Raw genomic sequence first — 24,499 nt, forward strand, 5'->3', positions numbered from 1 at the left:
CTTTTAAAGTAGAAAGACTTAAACAAGTCTGTATTTGCAGGTATTTTCATAATGATGCCAATTTAATTAATATGTCTAATCTAATATTGAGCAACAACGCAACAATTATTCTTGTTCATAAAGACTAATGTTCTGAAACCTGCATGTGGCCTTTACAAAGTCTTACTAGCTGTGTGTGCAGCATAAGCATGAGCATGATAATACTGGACTTTGAGTCCAACAAACATAAATTCTATTGGATTTGTAATAAAAACAATTCATTAAATAGCTATTTGTAACCACACTTGATTTGACCTTTGACCTTTTTTAACACTTGAACGTTGTTCTCTTCCTCTTGCTCATGCAAGGACACATACTTTTGATTATGTATCCATTGTAAATATAAACGTGATGCAAACAATACGCTAGAAAACAACCGACTGTCCAAGACATACTATGCATTCACTAAAAATTACTTTGATATTACTTTAAAAGCAGATTTTGGTATTTTTAAGGCTTTGTATTCTGTACATCCGACATTCCTGAGAACACATACTAATCAGAGTGTTGTTCAATTTTCAAATATTGGAAATATCAGTTTCCTTTTGTGCTCATTAGATTGCCAAGTATTTTCCTAAACATCTTGCCACATGTAAATTTATACTTACTTTGCACTTTTGTCTATCTACAATAACCTTTGTCCAGGTGTTTCTCAGCTACTCTAACCGCACACATTTACTCACTAACTTTGCTGTGTTTGTGTGTGTTATGTTTGTGCTGTCTGACACCAAAGGACGGTGTTTCAGAGATTTATGTAATCACACCTAAACTTGTAATTTGAGCATCTACTTGGGTTTGTCATGGTTTCATTTATTGACACAGGTATTAAGAATTGCTTTAATTTAGCAGTCTAATGTTTCAAATAACATGAGGATGCCTTTACGCAAGTTGATTGTGCTGTAGTAATTATAAATCATTCATTTTGCTGTTATTTTAAAATATCCAATATATTCACTGGATAAAGAAATACAAATTACTAAACTATTGGATTAGATGAAGCTCGCTCAGAGTATATTAACCAGATTATCTTAATGTTGTCTCACCTGCAAAGTGTTTTTCTGTGGTTTCTTACGTGACTAATGGTTATGTCATTTATTTACAGTATTTGTCCTGTTATTTCATTATTTTCTGTATCTGTAAAACTAGGAACTGTATTGTTTTATCACAAGTTGTATTTTACATTCTGAACTTTGTGTCTTCAGTTGTATCAAGAGTGCCTTGACATTTTCAGTGGGACGTGTTTTGTTTTTTTCCCGAGTGAAACCACCGTTGAGGAATGAAGGCGATGAATGAAAGGGATGGAGGATGTCATGCAAAACTTTTGAATATGCAATGCTAATAGTGACATATCTGATGACACGCCTCTGTGTGCACCATTGGTACTGTGTGTGTGTGTGTGTGTGTGTGTGTGTGTGGGAGGAGGAGCGATTTGTGCCAGGTCCAGTATTCCTAAAAGCCCTTTCAGACTTGGAAGCTGCAAACCGCAAACTCACTCTGCACCCGGCTGCGATTGGCAAAAAGTTTGACATGTTCAAATGTCAGTGACAGAAAATGGGAAAATCTGTGCTTGTAAGTGGCAAAACTTCCCAGTTTGAAAGAGCCTTAATGTATAATAACTGAAAGATTTCTTTTCAGTGCAAAACTCAATTGTGATATTTATTAAATGTGCATGCACGCCTGTGTATCTGTTTGTGTGCGAGCTTGGAAAAAGAAAGCTGATAAGTGGTCTATCCTCTTGCACCCGTGATCCGTAGTCTTCAGTCAAAGTCAAAGGCTTTATATACTCGAGAGGCCTGTTTGGACTTTTTCGTCCTGTGTCACATAACGTCACAGTTGGCGTTGCATCAATCCATATCTTTTATCTCATGCTAAATAAACGGGGACAGAACCTAATTAGGCTGTATTGTGTCAACACTCAAGAACAAAAGAGAACTTTACACATTGTGTCACTGATTTTTTCTGATAAGTTTCTGGCTGATGTGGCCTGATGTGTTGGAACTGAATGCCTCACTGAATCCTATTGACATACCTCTGTGTGCGGTTAGGATTTGGCCTGACATTACTGTTGAACTGAGTTGCTGGTGCTTCAGTGAATGCTTCATGACTTGTACAGATCAATTTAAAAGAAACATATAAAATCTGTCTACACTTTATATTTTTGTAGATAATATATATTTATTTTTTATTCATTGTTGAATAAAGTTTAAATTATTGTATCACTCTTAAAATTAGTCACTTCACTGTGTATGTTTTGTTTTTTTTAAACTTCACACAAACGTCCACAGATTCCCTCTGAATATGATCATTTCTATACATTACAGGAAAAAAAAAAAACAGAAAACAGTATGTTACAGTATGGCTTTATTACTGCAAGTATCAAAATCCTGTGCAATTCAAAACAGTTTCATACGCTGTACAGGCATTACAAGTAGTGCACTTATTAAAAGGTTATATTGGTATATAAGTAGTTGATAATTCAACACAATACTGTATGTAATCCTGAAGTCAAACATGTCACTTTAAAGTTCTGGCGATGAGTTTGGTCTAAGCCCTCTTGAAAATCCTCTTTGCGTCCACACCTTCATAGTTGTAGCTCTGTGGGTGAAAGATGATGTCAGATACAGTTATTATATGCCTGAGGATCCTGATCCATAATGTATTATTAACCAGGTTTTAACTGGTGTATGTATATTTAAATCACATTAGAGTATCTCATAACTCAGAAGTTACAGAGAGGATGACAGCTGGAATATCAAATAAACATAATCTGTATCCCAGCTAACACTAATCTCAGCGCCTTTTATAATTGCTTCCCAAATGTTTGATATGAAATGTGGATTTTTGGTCATTTGCATGGACATAAATTCACCCTACCTGTATGAGTTCATCTCCTTGGACGATTCTGGTTGTTGTCAGTTGCTTTTCGTTGTCCTTTCTGATGAAAACCCCCTTCAGCATGTCTCCCTCCATGCCCCATGAGCCCTGCATGGGGTGAAACATGAAAGTTACTGATGACATGAATACAAGGTGGAAAAAAGATTTGCAGAAGTGCAAGGGCAGGCTGTGCAGGCTGACAGTTTTATGGCTGTGACTGTTTCATGGCAGAAGGGTTACCACAGTGTATGGATTGTTTTCTTAGCTGTCAAGTGAACTTGTTTGTCTAAAGTATTTAGAACTAACCAAATGATTACACAACATTTTGATCATTGAGGACAAACTTTCTTGTAAAGGTCAGTTTCTGAGTGATTATGAAGTGTTATGATCGTATAAGGTGCCCCATTAGATGCCACTAGCTCACCTTTAGCTCTGTCCCATCTGCAAGGCTGTACTCAAAGGTGACCCCCAGGGTGAAGTCTATTTCCAGGTTGCGGAAGTTGCTGCTCTCCTTGACATGAAACGTGTTGTCTCCAGTCTGTTCGATGATTATCTTGAGGTTGTCGTGAGCGGCCAGCTTCCTCTTCACCATGTTAATTCCTATCAACAGACGCATGGAAATTATGTTCAATGGACTCCTAACAATCAAAGGAAGTTTGTCAGGATTTAATCACTTTTCATGCACAGGTAGTTCCTTTGTTTGTGTATCTGTAGAGGGGTAAGTAGTATGTACAAAAGCCAAATCACCAACATGTTCATTGTGGTAGAAGGTCAATGTGCCAATAAGTGTTTTCAAGTGAGACCTTAGCTCCAGTACCTGGTTCAGGCTTCTATTTAAAGACTTAAACTATTAAACTTAGATTTGATCAAATAAAACATTTGCTTGATTATCAGTTTGTTGCACAACTGACATATTGACTAGCTGCACTTTATCAGTGCTTCATCAACTGTCTTATCGGGTCTTGATTACATTATGTTCATCCTATAACAGATAATAAACATGGGAAAGTCCAATCACAACTTCCATAAAGTAAGGGTCAGATGATCACTAAGTAAGAAGGCCTGCATTGTAACTATAATTAGTAATGAATGAGTGGCTATTAGTTCAGAGCTAATCAAGATCATGATTCATTAATAAAGTATCTCCCAGTCTGTTCTAGTAACTCATCATTATCTACTTTTAAAGTCCTCAGTTATTCAGGAACTACTCATTAACGATTCATTAATCATCAAGTCGTTCCTGAGTCGTTCCTCTCTCGTTTCTTAGTAACAACTCACATCCTTGTGTTCCGTATTATTAAGTGTCACCAATAATGCGTCAAATATCACATTTCAAAAAAACATATGCTACACAGTCGTGAGCGTTGTATCAGCAGCTTGACATCACTCACCCATTTGCTCCATGAATTTCTCATAGTTATCATTGCGGTCAATTTTCCAGGTGCCGTTGAAGGTCATGGTGGCCGTGGGGGTGAATGAACCGGAGGACTCTGCAGCGAAGGAGTGACTTACCCAAAGTCTGCCGCTCCTTTTAAACCACGCAGCCTCTTATCTCGCCATCGACCTGAATGCTGATGTGGCCGTTTAAAGCTCTCTCGAGGCAATATAGCCACAGCTGCAGCTGATTGGGCAGCGCCGTGGTTGTGAGCGGCACCGTGCCGTGCGCAAGAAACCACAACATACGATGGCGCGTGCTTCTTGACTGGCTGACACCCTGTACTACCTGCGTCTCTGTTGACGAAGGGTGTCGGTCCACGCTAATTGTTGCGTATGTAACGTTTGGACCTTTTGCTCTCGTTTTTCTGTCTTGTTTTGTAACTTTGTAACTTAAATATAGCAGTGAAAGCGTTTCGTGTTATAATAAGCTATGTATAAAGGGGAGGTATAATAAGCTAAAGCGTCGACCTTTTCGCCAGTTGATTTTTTCTTTCTTTCTTTCTTTCTTTTCCTTTTAATTTCCTTGTAATTTAATGTCTCATTGTTATTTAGTTATTTATATGTGCATTCATTTTGGAAAATTGCTAATAAGGACCGAAATAAATTATTACTACTGCTACTACTATTACAGTAATTGAACATGCAGCATTTGATAGAAAGAAAGAAAAGATGTATTTTTAAATTTAACTTGAAACATCATCATCACAAATCATGTTTTTAATGTCTATTTTTGGTATCTGTTGAAGCAAATGTGAATGCAATTTTTTGCACTATACTTTAAATTTGACTGTCTCTAGCATCATTTAAAAATAAAAGATTTTTTTGTAAACCTCTTATCACTCAGACAAGATATTATTGCACGAGATATAACTGCTCTGTACATAAACAGCCGTGATCAGTCTGGTTGATGATATGTTCCCAATGATACCTTTGACCTGAATCTGGTCATTGTTGATAAATGAGACCTTTGATATTTGAAGTTAATTTTAAACAAACACCAGTGTGCACAGCCAATACTTGCCGGTCATTAAGATACACTCAACTGATAATGTTATTACATCTTTTATAGTCTCTCTGATTAAAAGTTAATGTGAATGAGATTTTTTTTTATTGGGCGTTGGGGAAAGAATATGCTGTATACTGCATTTAAGGTCATTGTGGGACAACATAATGATGAAGACACAATTTACCACAAACTAACTGGTAAGTTAAGTATAAGTATTTCTCTTAAATGGAAATGAGAGGAAAAGCTGCTAAAATGCACAGGAAAAAGTATCTCTTATATATCCCATGTCAAGTCTCACAAAGGGATGAATAAAACATGCCCAACATATCAATTCTCTTTCTTATCTGAGTTTCTTCTTATATTATGTGGCACAAGAGACCTTTGCCTGACCTTCACTTCCACCTCAATGAATCTGCCTCTTATCACACTAAAGACCTTTCCACTATGACTGCAGTGATGAAATTGACAGTAGAGCTTGAGATGTACTTGATTAAGCCCTGCTGAAGCTAATCTTTAACACTATTATATCCCACAATGGTGTCCCCTATCAGCTGTAAAAGTGCATGCAAAATAATAAAATGTATAGGAGAGGTATGTCGCTGCAGTGACTCAAACTTTGTTTTAGTCCATGCTGCATGCCACATTGTATAAACTGTGTAGCATCGATCCAAGTATAAGGGCTTTTGGGCTAGAAGACAGTTAGAAGCAGGCTTGTGACCAGGAGGTCTTCGGTTCGATCCTTGAACTGGCAGGATAAATGTGGCTGGGGGAGCTGAAAGAGCAGTACTGGTTCCACCTTCGTTACCAACACTGAGGGCCTCTTGAGCAAGGCCCTTAACCGCTAACAGCTCCTGTGGAGAAGCTCTGTGGCCATTGGATCAGATTGTGGTTGAATTGAGAAGATATTACTCTGCTTTTAGCATCACCACACTGGTTACCCATATGTTTTAGGATTAATTCAAAGATTTTATTAAGTGCGTTTATGGCTCTTCATGGCCAGGCTCCGAGTTACATTTCAGAGTTCATGTTTACTTACCAACCTGTGCACAGCCTGTGGTCCTCAGACAGAAACCTGTGAAAAGTGCCTTCCTGAAAAGGAGAGCTTAGCTCTCAATAATCTTACCTGGATAAATAAAGGTTAATAATAAACAATACAGTATAGCTGCAGCATTGTTTTTGTCCACTAGGGGGCAGAATTAAAATTAAAGCAGTTGAACAACTCCTCTCCAGTACTCCCTGTTTTATTCACCTAACGTTTTCAGCTATCTTGACTTGATCAGGGTGGCGCCCAAGGCTGTTATCAGTTTACTTATATAGCCATAGTACGCTGATGTGTCATGTGATCGACATATCACCAAAGATACCATGCATTAAAAAACATTTTCTACAGTCATCCATTTCTACAAAAGCTCCTTATCCTTAGTTCATACAAAAGAAAAAAACATCAATGAGCACAAATACAGAGTATAAAATCACAATGAACTTTCCACATCATTCTCTAACAAATACACTTTTTCTTAATCCATCAATTACATCAATTAAGTAAATCACTTCTGTGTAGTTAGCCCCAGGCTGTGCCTCTCATTAGTTTCCTGCCCAGGTAGCCGACGTCTTTGTTTTGATTCGGAAACAGAGGCGCAACTTTAGGAACGGGTGAAACATCTTTTTTAACATTTAGCGGACGGAATATTTTTTCATCCAGATGGTTAGAGGAGTCTTTGGGGATTCTGAAAACAGTGTGTTTAAACGACCTTCTGGGTTTTCTAAACATCGCCGATTGATGATCTTTTAGAGAATCTGATGGTCACCTCTGTGACTTGGCGTTGCCTAGCAGCTAGTTAGCTTACTGTTAGCTTGTCGGTTAGCTTGTCATTTCTCCCTGAAACGGTTTCCAACGGCAGTGGATGCGAGCAGCTGAGACTGGTTAGTTACGTAAGTACGTCCTCTAAACGACTGATATAAAATAAGAAAAAGAAAACGGAAAATGAACAAAACAAATTAGAAACGCTGAACAAAAGATGAACCAAAGGTTACCGGTCCAGAAATCATCCATATACATTTAAAATATGTAGAGGAAAAAAAAAATATTCTCAGTATACTGTAATGTTTCACACGCAGGGGCTTAAATCATCAAGTTTAAAACAATGCAAAATTGGGGGGTTTTGAAAATGAGCTTACAAAAACTTTTTTGTGAATCTCCCCTGTAAAAAAAATGGCATCTTACATAACTAATTCTATAAGTTTGCACTCACTGTGTGGTAACCACACTGTATATACGTATATATAAATAATATGATATATTTAAAAGTGAAAAATTCTGCTTTAGTGACAATGACTGCAGCAGGTGTGTCAAAATGCACAGTGATGTGGAGGCCTCAAATTTATGAATGTTTTGTTCCCAAGATTGTAATACTCTGACTGGCCACTAGAGAGAGCTCTTTACAAGAGAATCTGCTGTATACTATAAGAGTTACACTGATGATATATACGTCAGCACTGCCTTCAGGGAAAATAAAGACCATGCATCACTTTCTCTGTTCATCTGTAAAGTTCAGTCTTTATAGGAGCCAGAATGAGCAGGTTGATGGCAAAGGAAATGCCAAATAAACAGCACTTTTCAAGACTATTTTATTAGTTACTCCCAACAGAAACATTGTTAAAACAAAACAATCATGTCTTACAAGCACAGAAATGCACTCGTACAGTGCAAGAGGCACCTGTTTGTTTCTTACACAGGAAGCTGCATGGTTGAAGAGGATTCCTTGCCACGACATCATGAGAAGTTTAATAATAATGACTTTGATAATATAGTGTGGTACATTTACTCATGTGAAAATAATCCAACACATACAGCACATAGTTTGACTTATAGTGACAATAGTTTAATCTATAATAAAGTTTACTTGGTTTGTCACTATTTTTGTCACTGTATATTCTGTTTTCTAAAGGTCATAATTACATTTCCTAATGAAAAATAATAAATACCAAATAACATGATGTTAACAATAAATACGTAGATCATTAAGAATATCTCAACAACATTTAGTAGAACTGAAAATAGTGCTCAATATCATTTCATAGGAGCAGACAAAAAGTGGAGTGGTGCAATAAATATATTAAAGTAGTGTATAGTGCTCATTCTAATTATCGGACTATTTCAATAATTCAGTGATAGATACATGATGATACAGGCTTACTAATGGCTCAACATGTATCATTTGCGACTTAAAAAAAAACTTAATGTGAAATTTCTTATGCCAAAGAACTGGTGAACACGGTGATATAAATCTATATAAATACAACAACTATAATATCTAACTTTGTATTTCTCTTAATGGTCTTGATACCAGTGTAACATATTCAGTGTAAAAAGTCCTCATGTCCAATGAACAAAACATGGGTAGATAGTGACAGTAATGTAATGGCACAAACATGACATCAAGCTGTAGTATAATTTTTTTAATTAAACTTATTAAAGTCAAATCTTTCATTTTAAATCAAGAGTTTGTGATTATCAGTCTTGAAAGTGAAAATGACGATGGTTAAAACATTTTACTCATCTAAAGTGAAGTTTGTTATTTTGGCTGATGGAGTATATTCTGTAAAATTGTCAGTATTTTTGCCAGACGTCAGAACAAATACAGTTCATGACAAAATTAGCAGCTAAAAACATTGAAGACAGATGGAAAAATGTTTTGCTTATCAAAACCTTGTGATGTGATGTTATGTACAATAACAATGTGAGAATATTCTTTCCAAAAATGTATCAAAGTTGAATGTACCATATACTGTATCACTAGCCTCTACTATTAATGAAACACTTCCCTATTGTGTCTATGCTAAAAAAATATAGTGAGGTCATGACAGATCATGGTCAATCAGAAACAAGCAGGGAGACCAATGTCACAGGTTCAAATTCACTTTCATCATATTAAAAATATCTGTGGATAGATACTAATTCTTTATTTCACCTGATCCATCTCATCCCCGCCTCAAAGTGTGTGTAATTATAAAGAAATGTTGACTACACCGTATCATACTGAAGCCTCTGTTAAGATGACACTCGTGGAATCTGATTTGTTAAGCTTTAACTGTGCTGGACTCTGTGTCAGTGGGCTTCCTGGACAGAAACCACACCTTCATCGGTTCCTTCTTTCCTTTCATGGTGATGGGGCCCCGATACTCCAAGTTAAACTGAGGGTCAGCATTCTCAGTAGACTGCAAACACCTGGAATACAACGTCAACACCATCACAACATCACTCAAGCTGCTCCCTTCCACTAGAACTCTATGATAACATGAATCCCTTTTAATGCTGTTCAATGAATTTGCAAAGCTCCTTCAAATCCACCTAATTTCTCTACAGCCAGTGATAGAATCCAAACATGACTTCACACAATTAAACAGGTGACGATATGCTACTGATATGAAATACGGAGGGACTTTTACTTACCGGTAAGTATATTCGGAGACATTTATTTTCCCCTTTTCACCAGTAGTTTCTGTGCGACTTGTGAGGTTGACTGTATTTCCAAAAAGGCAATATCTGGGCATCCTCTGGCCAATCACCCCAGTCACCACTTCTCCTGTGTGGATCCCAATAGTAATCTGTAAAAAAGAAAGGAGAATGAAAAAGGAGAGTCTTCACACAATCCACTGTGATTCAGTCAGTTACAATTTACCCAAAGTTAATAAATATGCCAAAGATATCTCTATTTCTTGTCAAAGACTGGCAAAACCAAGCAATAAATATCCACAGCACTGATTAGTAGTTATCTGCGGTAAAGTCATTACTTAAAGCAGCACATGACACACTTGATTTATCTACTTTAAACCTACACCAACAAAAAATGCACAGTTTGAGAGTGAGAAAAACTATCCTAGCATTCGACTAAACTTGTGTTGTGCTCCACAGAGAGAGAAAAAGAATAGCAAGCAGCTTTCCAGCTGAATGCTTCTCTTAGTCTGTTGGCACAAATTCTTAAAGCTATCAACTGAAAAGGTGCAACATTTGGTGGGTGGATATAAGGGAAAGTTTGCCAGAAATCACTCCATGCGCAAAATTAGAATTTTTTTTTAGGTTTGCAATAAACTAGCAATTCCAAAAAAAGCCCTAGGCAATCTACAGACTAATATTTACACTTGAACTTGTAGGCACTTCAGCGCTTGTTGTCTTCAGAGCATGAACACGCTCTGAGTGTCTGGGACAAATGAGAATCTATTTTTAGATGCAGGACCGTGAGATGATTTGAGTCTGTTTCTGCTACTAAACTGGACTCCTCTTCAGCCAGTGCCATGTCTCAAAATAAACAGCCTTTTGTTAACCAGACATCATTTTCCAAAGTTAAGTCTCAACAGTCATTGATACAATAACAATCTCCAACAGTCAGTTAAACAAAAGTCTGCTGTTTTTTATCCAACTTTTCACAACCTATTACTTCAGTGTGGAAATATGTCCAGATGCTCCGATGCAATTATTCTGAAGTCAATTAGCAAATAATCCATGAGGATAAAACGTTGGTCACATCAGGCTGAAAGACAGTTATCAGTCTTCATCAGCTGCAGAGGAATTTTAATATATGAATTTTCAAAGCAATATTAGAAAACTAACAGAGCTCCAAATTAACAGACGCATTGCTAAAAATAAATAAATAATTAAATATGTGAAGGAAAATCATGACAAAGACATACAGTGTACAGGGGGTCACAAAACTCAAGAAATACTGTTAATTGGCATTCGTGTACACACACACACACACACACACAAACCATCTGCCAATAAATGCCATTGTGAGATTTTTGTGGCCAACATTGTGTCCGTCTATGGTATTATTTGGAGAATTAAAAACGTAAAAATGTTTTCAGTGGATAATACTGCTTTGAAAAGATTCTTACACTTTTCTGTCAGCACTCTTTTTCTATATTCATTATATTTATTTTTTCCAAATGTTCCTGTTTTTTCCCCCCAATTTTCCAGATTTCTCCCAATTTGCCAAATTCCCTGTTCAGTCATGCCACCTCTATAATGAGCTTCATCTGAAAGAGGGAGTGCAGAGGAGTTTCCACCCAATCAAACCAAAAGTGCTGTGGCACCATATTCACTGAATTAATTTACTGTTTCTCCAACTCTCACCATGATAACTGATAACTTCCAGGCAGCTGCACTCATTCTAAAAAGTGTGAAGTGAGGGATCACCCTTAAATTTAGAAGGTATTGTCCAAAATCGTACATTTAAAAATATAATATGCTATTTCTAAAACTCATTTGGTGTGTGCTCAGTGTAGCTTTGCACGTATGCGATACATACAAATAACAGTATTCAGCATTTGACAGTTTTCACTTTTATGTAGTATATAGCCATAAAATACAGAAAACACTTCTGAAACTTGAGAATCTCATCACACCTGAACTGGTTCATCATCCACTTTGACTTGTCCTGCAATCTCCAGCATATCAAGAGCGAGGTGGCAGATGGACTTGGCGTGGTGTGTGCACGGCTCTGGTAGGCCGCTCACTGTCATGTACTTATCACCCACTGTTTCCACCTGTATAAAGAAAAAGAGAAACATTTTGTCATTCTTCACGTGAAATATGACCTATTTTGCTTTGCTTTACTTTTGGCTCATGTAAAATCGTCTGTTCCTACTGTTCTTTTTTTTTTTTGAATGCACTGTGAAGCTAGAAATAAACTGAAACACCCTGAAATAAACACTTAAACACTTACATCAGCTTTAAGACATTCAGGGCCTCTTTGAGCCCTGCTAAAACCCTAGGACCACCTAGCCATTCAGCTTGTAGAGTAAATATTACTTCTTTTGGTGACCCAGTGCCTGAAGCCGATCCCCTGGAAGTGCCGAGGTCTGTTTGACTTCTTAAAGTGCATTCTTGTCTGAAAGCCTGGAGTGTAAATCTGCTGCACGAGGCCTATAAAGTGTTGCAGCCCCGCTGTAAAACTACACTGTGTTTAGAAGTTAGTACTACTCTTCTTATGGCGAAAAACTCAAGTCAATTGATATAAATACTGTCTTACTGACTTGTATGTGCATAATTGCATAACATTTTTCACCAAGAGAGTCAGTGTGTGCTTCATTGGTGCATTTAAGCTGAAGAACTGACAAAGAGCATCGTAATTAAAAACTCTCAAATACTTCATATTTTAGGTCGTAGACTATCACTTTGCTGCATAGATCCTTCTGTTTTGATTCCTTTACTGGGAGAAATGTACACAAATGCGTGATATACTGTCATGGTGAGATTCTTGCTTCCGACCTTGTATACATAAGGGTTATTCCGAGAGTCTGTCAAGATGTCAAAACGTGTGTAAACATCATTGAGTAGGTTGACTATCTTGATAGCTCCCTCGGCCGAGGCGTGCTTGCTGCAGAAGGCATTGAATCCTACGATGCCACTGAAGAGGATGGTCACGTTGTCGTAGCGTTTTGCCGGGACAGGCCGCTTGTGTCGCAGCTCGTTGGCAACAGATGGCGGCAGAACAGAATAGAGCAATCTAAAAAGAGAGAAGAGAAATGAACATTTTGAGCGAAAGCGTAGTTATGGTGTACTCGAGCAGCAGAGTAATGGGCTGGGGCTGCCAGACTGAAGTCCATCCTTTGGATCAGCATTTTATTTGCTCACCCACCACCTTTTGGTCATTTCGCTATGCAAGCTGCTCTCAGAGAGGAGGGTGGTGTTTCTATGGTAACTGGTTAGATCATGGCTGCCTGTTAAAAGCAAAATACCTTCCATGATGCAATGTAATTTGAGGGCACATGATACACACAGAACACATAATGGTCACCACACAAAAAATAGAGTATATTTACCCACGAGATTATAAAGCTACATATCTATCTGTAACATCTTTAACAATCCACATACAAGGGCGTGTTTTTCTTTTAGTGAGGTACACTGAACAGTAGCAAAAAAAGCATAAATATATGTTTTCATTATCAGAAAACATAGTGTTGTAAAGGCGACGTAAGTGCAGCAGCAGTTCTCTTAAATATCTAGAGAGGAACCACGAATTCTAATCGATGCTCTGAGCCCGAGGCACTCTGAGACCGGAGAATGGCGAGAATAATAATATGGTGATCCACCGGCGGAGTGAAAGTCTTTTCCAATGAGAAGATAGGGCTGCTACAACAGTCTTAATAAAGACCACGATCCACCTCCATGCTCCTCTCCAGCTGTCACCCACTGCTGTGCCAAATTACTATGACAAGCCCTTTTCTGAAAGCCGGAGTCAAAACTAACTGAGTGTCTTCACCACAACAGGGACTGAAGAGTAGCTTAGGCAAATATCAGCTTGGGTATAACAATAGATTCTGACCCCTAGGTGGTCCTACTGTCACGTAGCCTCAACATAACTGTATGGGACTGAGACCTGTTAGTGTCCTGCTGCATCTTCACTGTTTCTTGTCTCAAGTCCGTCCTTAAAAGGGAATACTTGAAGAGACTACTCTTTCATCTCCCGAAAAGACAGCTGATGAACACTCTTTGCCACATGAATAACAGCAGTGTTGTGACATATTTATTGTAGTGAGTTTGAGGTTGACTCACAACCTACAGATAATGACAGGGCTGTGGTATATAATTATGACTGTAATACACAATCAGTCTCGATAACTTACTTGAGGGAAAGGTTTGTAAACACTGCTAAATTTGTGTGTGTGAATGAAAAAGCTTATTGCTTAAAGCTGCAAACAAATATACATTTCTGGTACATAAAACAATGACGTTTCTCTGATCTTTCCTTTTTACTTGGTAAATACTAGGTAGTTTTACCTCATCAGGCCTCTAAAAATATACAAATTAAACAATTTTAGGCATAAGAATCATTGCTTAAACTGCTCACAGGTCATAGACATATATCACCTTTGTCAATGATTTACATGATACGTTAATATGTGGTTATAACTCTTCTACTGTTACTGTCACAAGAGAAGCGTTGGGTTAGCAACTCATTAACTAAAAGCTGAAGCTACAGTTTACACCTGATTTTTAGGCTAAATTAACAACTAGTTTAAAACCCTAGACAAACAGTCAAACCTGTCTGTCTTTTTCTTCTCGTCCTCCAGGGCCCGGAGTGTGTGCTGCAGGCGATCTGTCAAGATTTCCAGCTCTTGGGTCAGCTTGTACTCCTCGCGAAACTGCTCGCCCAGCAGCACCAGGTCACGCGTGGCGTCATGTAGCGGGATGTCGCTCAGGTATAGCCCCCTTCGTGTGAGATCATCCAGGTTCATAACACTAGAAAAACCGAGAGAGGAGAAACCAGTGAGACACTCATTGGTTATTGCTGGTGTTACAGTGTTCTCACAACAAAATGACTGAACATGTCTGATTTGTGTCTGTAGATAAAAGGAAAACGGCAGACTTGGTCTTGTTCATAGCAGGAATCATTGTAAATTAAACAGAACATAAAGTATGAACCACCAGCAATGAGATCACCATTGTCCTTTCAGGGCTGAGCCAGATAAATGTTCCTCTTGTGGGATGAGGTCAGACGTTGTGTTGTATGAGACTTCTCTGCTCAGGTGAATGAGCTTTGCTTTTCTGCTATTTCCTATCAGGCAGCAACCTTTTGTGAAAACAATGATCTTGTCCTCTGCAAAGTGTCTTCGATCTGCGAGGACAAGATCTCTTGAACCCTGCTGCCCTGCGTCCGATATTTCAATAGAAATGTCTGATTGGTTATATAAGGGCCACACAGGCTAATGGAGGTCACAACAGAAGAACCAGTGTAATTACCAGCTCACAGGTTTCTTAGTTTCTCTGTGAGGTTTTTTCCTGACCATGTACCTATACATTTCTTATTTATGAAAGCTTAAAAGCAAAATATATTAGAGCTAACTAGTTAATGTTTGACTATTTGACTCTGTAACTGCATTAAATACATAATGTTATTGCCCTTATTGAGATTATGAACATATCTGAATTACAAGCAAAAAAATGTTTCTGTTGACATTTTTCCTACAGTTCATCAATCACTTTTTTGCTATCATTAACTGCAGTTACAACATTTACATGTATGGACAGAATATTGTAGTTACTAAAAACATATACTGTTGAAGGATAAGTATCTATTCTAGATTCTTCTTGAAATGAAAACCAATAATTAATGTATCCTACAAGTATTGTTTGTGAAGCCAAAGCCTGATATAGTATATATATACATACATATTGTTATTTATAATGTCTTCTGTGGCTCTGGCTCAGAAAGTCTTAGAAAATAACCCTGATGACATAGTCTGGGTTATATTGGATTGGACAAGAAACTTAAACATTAAGAAGCAGAAGAGTTGCACAAACTGGGGATGTGTGTGTTGATAGGCGTGGACATGGCAGGGAAGGTCTAACACACGACGCTATCACGTTGCATTATGGGAAGTGTAGGATCCAGTGCTTTTGGAACTTGAGCCATACTAATCTGTTTCTCGAAGTCTCCCAACTTTATCGAAGTGCAATCATAAATATCTACATTGCCCTTTTAAAAACACATAAATGAGACCTTTGTACTGGGTGACATGTTCCTTTATTATGGTGAACATGGGCACTGTAGTTTACATTGAGTCAATCCCACATAAACTGCCCCATTGCCGTAAATATTTGCTATCACATATTAATCTGCATCTGAAAATAGTCCCCAACAAATGCACAATTTAATTCTGTTTTGTAACATTTGCTAAAAACTACAGTGCCCAGATGTTTTAGGTAATTACTGAGTCTTTTTTTGGCGTGTGGGTGACCCATTTTTAAGATTTAGGTCTTCATTAGGAACGAATTGCCTTTGGGCTTAAAATCACAAAGTTAGGAGTTAGAAATGAAAAGTATAGAGAGACGGAACAATACATTGTAGGTGACCTTCCTGCATATTAACAATATAGTGGTACAGAGGAAACAGTAACAAAAACAAACAATGTTGAGGCATTCTAAATAAACAGCCTTCAGTTAACCAGACATAATTTTACTTAAAATTGTGTTTCCTGTATGTAATGGGGTTTTATTTCTGTATGTATAGAACAGCGATGGCATTCATCAAAATAAATGAACACCTGGAATTTTGAATTCCAGGACTTTTATCTTTGCCAGAAGTGTGTTTCAGTGTGTATATTCAGTCTGTGCTGTGACAGACTGCACTGTGGGTTTACCTGGGTGAGCAAAGAAAAAGGATGTTCTCCGCCTCTGGCAAGTAAATCATCTGTCCTTTCAATCTCAGACAGCTGATCTCCACCCCCGTCAGCTCGTCCTCGTTCTCTACTGTCTCCACATTCAGCAGGCCCTCCTGTCAGGATTACATCACACCTATGAATATTTCATTCTTCTCTAAATCTGCTTCCAAACTGGGCACCAGTTCAGCTCACTCTTTATTTTTGCATCTGCATGGTTTCTTGCCTTAAGTGTTACATGCATCACCCACCATTGGAAAGAACAAGGAGTGGCAGCGCTTTGAGACCAGTCTCTTCTCAAGTATTGACTTTCTCATGAGTAAACACAAGTATGCAAATTCATCTGTTTTCTATTCTGTCTGTACTTTCCCCTCCTGAGTTTCCCTTTGATTTCTCTCTGAAGAATTACCTTCACCTTTTTACTCTGTCCTTTCTCAGTTTCTCAATTCTACTAGAAGGATCTACCTTGCATGTCCAGTATGAAGTGTAGTTTAGGACATTTAGACCCTTTCACTCTTTGCCGCATGCATACACTGCAATATAAAATGCTGCTCAGTTTATTTAATTGATTCCTCGTTTATATGCTCAGTAATCATCTTTATATGCGCGTAAACAATTTCATCCTCATTAACAGCGTTGATGAAACCCACAGAGTCAAAATGTTATGCAGCTGCTAAAAATATCAGTGAGCTCATCAGTATTACTATATAAGACTATAAACACATTTTGTCATGAACAATCAAACCATGTTTTGATCATTTAGACTGTGGTTAGTCAACAACTATCATATCTACCTTGCTCCGCAGAACAAAGACGGTGTTGATGTGGGAGAGGATGCCATGAAAACTGAAGTCAATGTGAGGACGGACCAAAGAAAAAACTGAAGGGAGGATACAGGTACCAGGTTGGAGCTGGGGAATAAGATAAGATATGCACATTTCAGTTACATGCATTCTGGGCATCCAGTCCCGTTGATGAAACAGTGTTTGCTGCAAACAGACATAATTGAATATGAATCCACACCTGAGGCAGCACTCGATAAATGGCGTTCCCACACTGTGTGAGCATCAGGTCTTTGTCAAACATGAGGTGGAACGGGAAGGCCTTGCAAAACGTGTACGGGCTGATCCGAGTCTCCTGTGTGCCGTTCTCCTCGAAGCCATCCAGGTCCTCGTAGAACGCCTCTTCCTCCGAGTCCTTCTCCTCGATCAGAAACTTGATGTGGTCGCACTCCTCGCTTTTCGGCTGGATCATCTGCATCGGATGAAGTAATCGATCAAATATTGACGTTGTTGCAAAACTGACATAATTAAACTTGCCTATATTGTGGCACATGGCTACAGCAATACAATGTTTTTAATTAAATATTCCACCATCGCAATGTTAGTGTGATGAATAATATCCCATTAATAATATTATTGACTTCAAGTTTATTATTATAGAATTAAGAAATGACATTACTCAGTGGGTTTATGGGCATAAGGCATGCTGACGTCAAGCTGCTGTCTCTGCACCCTGTTTCCACAGCAACAGTGGCTAATATTTCCAGAAATTGGGTGTCACATTTGGAGCGTCTGCCATTTTCTGTTCTTTCATTACACACACAATTGCTGAAAAATATTATCCTGTCTGTACAATGTGATTAGGTTTGGGAGAAAATGTCGCCCACTTATGAAACGAAGAGGAAACTCTAGCCAAAGTGCAGGGGATGTCTTAGGAGAATAACATGCCGCAGTTATTGGTGCACGTTACAGGCTGCACATTAACATACAAATAAAAATACCAATGACAGTTTATGATATCGAGTTATTCATACTACCTTAGACAAAATCTGATTAGCGTGGTCGAGTAAATGAGCCAAGGTGAAAAATCTACTCAAGATGAATTATTTAATAAACGTGCAGTCAATGGTCAATTTAAATTCATCCACAGTTTGACAAAGTTAAAATTAAACCGTGGAAGAAAAAAACTCCCTGAAAGACTCCCAAGCTAGAGACTATAACTTGGATCTAAAAATATCCTCTGACTCACTGACGTTACCCAAAAACTCTGTGCTGAACTGCAGTTGTCACAGCGCAGCACTGTTCCTGTTCGGGTATTTTGGAACTTTCTGTTTTTTAATCTTCACATTATAACCTCTTCAATTATATTCAGAGGCACAAACACACACAGTCGAACACAAAACATTACAGGGACTGAAAGGCTAAATTGAATGTTGAATAGAATAATTTAAGAGAGGAACGGGGGAAAAAAATGTAAAGTCATCATCTTCATTCATCATCAGTAGCAGAGTGTGGGCCATTAGAGCTGTGGGTTCACTGTGCACAAAAAAGGAACAAAAAGCAGCAAAGCAGACCTTCATCTCTATCTCTGTTCCATGGATTTGTTGAGCGACGGTTTTAATGATGCCAATCACAATGTCCTGCAGGCCTTCTCTCTCCGAGTAGTAGTGAAGAATCAGATTGTTCCCCTTCTCTGCGTCGGTGCAGCGGAACGAGGGAGCCCTCATCCCGGGATAAATGGTACCCAGGTGGTCATGGAGAGCATCCAGATTCTGAAAATTTAGATTAAAGATTAAATATGCAACATTCAATCACAGCACAGTTAATTAAAACCCGGCTGAGGTATAATAAGTTAGAAGATGATGCTGTACATTATGCATGAAATGTCAAAGAAGTACTCCAGCTCCAGCCAGTGTTGCACATCCATAAAGATGTTGACTTGTGAGAGACAGATTTAAAAAAATATATATAAAAATTGAAGCAGCAGAGGGTGCCTGACTTTTCATCCTGAGTATGGGTCAAGTTCCAAAAATGCCGCAATTCCCACAATGCAACACCATAGCGTCTTTCATTAGACACTCCCTGCCCGCTAAATGCTAAATGTCTTTCATGTCTTCATGTTATTAATGCAGGCTTTCTATGAAAAATTCAAAGTCTCACGCCCAAACTGACATGACCCTGATGAAGTCATAGTGATGTCACCAGGGTCATCTCAGACTTAACAGAAGACATTATACAACTTTTTCAGTAAACTGATGTTCCTGTGTAAAATCAGTGGAGTAACCCTTTACACATTGCAATATTTTAGTTAGTATTTGAGTTAGTACTGCCATCCAGCTGTGCTACATGCAAAGAGGAGAGAGCCTACCTGCAGGAATTCACGAACATTTGATCCTAACACTCGCAATATGGTGTCATATCCCGACTCTTGGCAAAATTCAAAAAACATCTTCCCAAACATCTGCAAGATGTCTCCTGCATCGATCTCTGAAATACAGAAAGGATTCTCATCACTACCTCAGCCTGATACAAATTCTTCTTATGTTATAAAGCTCCATTTGTATCATGCCCTAAATACAGTGTCATTTTTATTCCAATAATTAAAAAAAACTAAAACATGCTGTCACTTACTGAGAACTTTACTTGCAGCAGCAACGAGATCGTATGTTTTTCCATCTTCATATATGATTCTAACCAGGAACTGACCCTCAATATCAAGCTGAGCCTCCCTCCTGAAAACAAAGTGAAGACATCACTCATGAGCTACAGCAAATGTCACAGCAGACATAAACAGTCATTGTAGGCAACTTGTTCAGGCAACCAATGGCTTTGCCTTCTTGGAATTGCTTTGCTATTGTTGCTTAAATCACAGAGGGTTTCAATAACAAGTGTCTTATTTGTGGCCAGTCAGTGTGAGCTGTCTTGATTTATATTAGAGTAACGTGAAAAAGCTTTCCATATTGCTTTGAAGTGGTCGTGTGGTTTTAAAACTACACTGTTGAACAAGTACAGATAATCAGGTTTAGATCTACCGGTTCTTTGGTAAAAAGCACAGCTCCAAGATTAGAGTGCACTTTCTCTATTTATACATTTGATCCAGTTTGTACAAAATTGTCAAAAAACTTAATGAGGTTCTGATTACTACTGTTTAACTGAGAAAACAGAAATGATTTACGGGCCTGACCAGCAGCCGCCATTTTATCCAAACGTGTAACAGCTGAAAAAACATACCAAACCTTGAAAGCTTTTGTAAAGAAAACAAGAATTCATTTTGAAATTATTCAGCTCATCAAAGTCTGAAAACAGACCAAACATGATAAATTGTGCAATAAAAAACAATGAGTTACATTTGCAGAGATAACAAAAGATGCTGCAGAGAGCTCCAGTTTTTTCTGTGGCTGAAGAATGACAACTTTGAGCACATTTACACAAGGCAGCTGCTGCTGTTTTTTTGTAATTCTTCTTTTTTAGGCAGGGTCAAGTCTAGGGCAGTTAAGAGTACACGTGAAAAATAAACTAAGGCTGAGCCAAACATTTCAACATGCTGAAAAAATGACATGTTAACATTATAGTGGAGGACTGGAATTACATTTGTGTGTGGGGTATACCTCATTCTCCCTCTATATGATACTAAACTACACTGGTTTGCAGGATGCCGTTAAGATACAGCCTGACACTGGTGGCATGTAAATAAGTAGTACATTAGTACTGTACTTGAGACAGGGCCGTAGCAACCATTGACGACATTGAGGTCATGTCCTCTGTGTTTTTTGTTGGAATTAGCATTTTCATTTACATTCCACATTGGTGGATATTGTATAAATACTTTTAGTGCAACAGATAAATAATAAATAAACGATTCATTATTTCCTCACCAGAATTGTATTCTTGGCTGTCTGCAGAGTCCCGGTCCAGTGAAAACCATGTGTCTCCTAAATTGGTGATTTTTTTTCTGAAGTGTTACTTAAAGGGTTGATAAAAATATCATACTTCTTATGCTAAATAAAGCAATTAAAATAAAACGTCAGCGTCACAAAGCTGAAAACGGCTGATTTTTTAAGATACTGAAAAGTTGATGGAGATTCATGTTTGGAAATAGGGCTAGTTACTAAATTAAAGTTATTAAAAGCAAACAGTTAAATGAATAAATAAAATGTTCCTCCAAATTATTAAAAATAAATAGATGGAGGGACTCATGACCTCAGCATTTTTAAAACCCGGGCTACGGCCCTGTTTTGAGGTACTTGTACTTTACTTGAGTGCTTCTATTTTACTTTGTACTTTGTTTTTACATAAAAAACATATCACCATTTTATAAATTATGATACAATGTTATCTTAAACAGCCCCAAGCCATGTAGATTAGTTCCACCTTGACCAGCTACAACATTACAATGTCACTCATACATTAATGGATTACTAATAACAATCAAATAATATAACACAACAGGGACCATTTTTCTGCATAATGAGTATTTTTACTTAGGATACTTGTACTTACTTTTATTAGCAGCATTAACTAAATGTTTTCTGGGCTATCATTTAGCCTACAATTATTGAAGCAGCTCACAAAAAAAGTGTAGTTGCTGTGGGACAGAATTTAAAACGTGATATCTTTACTTCACCAACTGCATCTGAGTTTCAGTGTGAGCCTGCTGGGGATGAAGGTTAATCATTACAGTAAAAGCAAATGTCCATCCCTGCTGGCAACACACTGGCTGTGTGAGTTGATAGTGAGCTTGGCTGTGCAGTTAGCCCTGTCTTGTATCCCTGTTGTGGTCTGGTTGGCCACAGTGTAACCTATGATACCAGCAGGGCCGAATAGTAAACACATGATGCAGATACTCACTTGATGTCTTCCCACACTTCCGGGCCGTAATTCCTTAAAACGAGGAGCTCCAAGGCGTGATTCACAAAACCATACTGGAAAATTATGGAAAAACACGAGCAACGTGAATATTATTTTATGGAAACAGACAATTTTCCTGAAACATACTCGGTGCTTAGCTGTATATATGTGTTTTTATACGACATATTATAAGCTTGGAGTACATGGGCATGCATATTCTGTTCACCTGTTAATATGCACAGTTCACTATAAACATGGAAATTATTGTATAACAGCTAGCGGTGTCCAAACAGGAAACGTCAAACGCAAATACGCCATGTCGCGCGACAAACTGCCTATTTTTCCAGCATTAAAACATAACACAAAATCCTCACGTACCATGATGACAGCCGCTCTTCTTTTTCTTTATTTCTAATTTCTAAGCAAAAACCGTTGAATCTGACACAACCTTCATCGTTTGGTACAGATGCTGAGTGTCTCTGCGTCCATTCCCCACCTTTTTCCCCTCAGTTATTTACTGACAGCGAATCTGTCCAATAGCAGATCATAAAGGCTCTTACGTAAGCCATCCCTGACCAACGAGAACGCAGCTGCGTTGTCCAACTGATGCTGGTGAACCTGAAATCACCGCCAGTAGCTACATAGTTTCTGGTATTTAATATCATGTTTTATGCTTACAACTAATATTATCTGCGTGCTGTTACACAACAATAAACATAAAATATATTCAAAAACTTAGTCAAGCAGTCATTTAGTAATTTGTATGGCAACATTTAAAAAATATCTTATCATTTGGAAAAAGTAGGCTTCTTCACATAAGTAGAAGTAGAAACACCACAATGTAGAACTACTCTTTTACAAGTAAGAGTTAAAGTACATAAGTATTATCAGCCAAAATTAACTTTAAGTATCAAAAGTAAAAGCTCATTATATATATATCCTTTCAGAAGGGAATATTAATATATATGCCTACTTTATTGTTGCATTATTATTGCTGATGCTTTAACATCTAAATAGCATTTTAATGCTGTAACAGGTCAAACAGGAGCAAATTTATATGCTTTATCTGTTGTTTAATCACTAACAATACATCATAGCCTATTTAATAAGCTGATCATGTTTTTTTTTATGGAAAATCTTAATCTCCAAAGTAACTAGTGACTATAGATGTCAGATAACTGTAGATTAAAAAGTACAATATTTTGCAGAAATGTTGTGAAGTATAAAGTAGTATAAAGTAAAAGTGCTACAGTAAAGTGCAAGTACATCAGAATTGCAAATACACGTAGAAGTACTCAAGAACTTGAGTAAATGTGCTTTCCACCAATGTATATCATATCAGATCATAATGTGTCATGTGACCTCACAAATCTTTTATTTGCAGAATAATATGTTCTATACACTGCAGAGTCAATCACGTAAGTCTGTTAATGCCAATATTTATTGCGCTTTGATTACATTACAATAATGATTAAAGCACATCATTAAGAGTGAGAAGAACATTCATTGTATTCTATTGTGTCGTATTCCTGCTTTATAGGAAAGGAGTGCAATGAAACCAATGTAATAAATATAGTATAAACATGTGTACAGTGGAAAAAAAGTAAAAAATACATACTTATATTAGGAAAATGCGATCTTGGAATGCATAATGTCTAATATATGGAAGTCTAAGTTACATGTTATTACAAATATATACTGAGTTGGAAACACAAACCTCTGGAAGAAATTGTGAACATGTAAATTCATATTGAACCATCTAAAGAAAAAGAAAGCAGGTAAAAATAACAAATAATCAGTTTGAAACTCTGTGATCCTGCCTGTTTAGTTCCCATAAGGCACCTGAACCAGCTCTGCATCACTTCTTTCGATTTAGAAGAGTGAGAAGGTGTGATGTCTCCTCAGTCTTTGAATTACTTTATCATTTGCTTCAGCTTTTCCAAAGTATTTGTTATGAAATTCTCCACTGAAACACACAAATCCAATTCAGTTTTAATCTTGGTTTCTTCTGTCATACCAACAGGTCAAGGTGCTTCAGCAGGTACCTAATCTGCACAGATGTGAATGGACCGGTCAGATATTTACAGAAAATAATCTAGATAAAAGGAACCACTCTGTTTTGCAACATCACATTGAGGATCAACACCCAGAATTTATTTCTGTATGATATCTACATTATGCAAGGTGATATATTTAAATTTCTTTACAGCAAACCTGAAGCAGTTACTGACTCGTGGTATGGTGTGTCCCTTTTTGGCCACGTTTAGTGTATGTTTTATTTTGTACCTCTTCAATGTTAAAATGAGCAAAACAGTTTCAAAATCTTTCAGTGACAGTATATTTATAT

At 37.6% G+C, this 24,499-nt stretch overlaps 2 protein-coding genes across 2 annotated transcripts; both read right to left on the minus strand.

Moving 5' to 3' along the window:
* Nucleotides 1–2,543: 2,543 nt before the first annotated feature.
* fabp2 (fatty acid binding protein 2, intestinal) lies at nucleotides 2,544–4,371 on the minus strand. Its single transcript, XM_070919577.1, has 4 exons — nucleotides 4,305–4,371; nucleotides 3,338–3,513; nucleotides 2,914–3,021; nucleotides 2,544–2,634 (listed from the first exon to the last, which is right to left on the minus strand). The coding sequence occupies exons 1-4, from the start codon at nucleotides 4,369–4,371 to the stop codon at nucleotides 2,584–2,586; spliced, it is 402 nt and encodes a 133-aa protein (XP_070775678.1). The 3' UTR covers nucleotides 2,544–2,583.
* A 5,065-nt stretch (nucleotides 4,372–9,436) lies between these two features.
* gucy1b1 (guanylate cyclase 1 soluble subunit beta 1) lies at nucleotides 9,437–19,780 on the minus strand. Its single transcript, XM_070916594.1, has 10 exons — nucleotides 19,673–19,780; nucleotides 18,879–19,076; nucleotides 17,546–17,776; nucleotides 17,317–17,433; nucleotides 16,505–16,638; nucleotides 14,406–14,603; nucleotides 12,627–12,864; nucleotides 11,762–11,902; nucleotides 9,810–9,964; nucleotides 9,437–9,584 (listed from the first exon to the last, which is right to left on the minus strand). Exons 1-10 carry the CDS (start codon nucleotides 19,763–19,765, stop codon nucleotides 9,437–9,439), a joined length of 1,653 nt encoding a protein of 550 aa, XP_070772695.1. The 5' UTR covers nucleotides 19,766–19,780.
* Between the last annotated feature and the right edge of the window lie 4,719 nt (nucleotides 19,781–24,499).

Source organism: Enoplosus armatus, chromosome 2 (genome assembly GCF_043641665.1).
Source record: "Enoplosus armatus isolate fEnoArm2 chromosome 2, fEnoArm2.hap1, whole genome shotgun sequence".
Taxonomy (NCBI): domain Eukaryota; kingdom Metazoa; phylum Chordata; class Actinopteri; order Centrarchiformes; family Enoplosidae; genus Enoplosus; species Enoplosus armatus.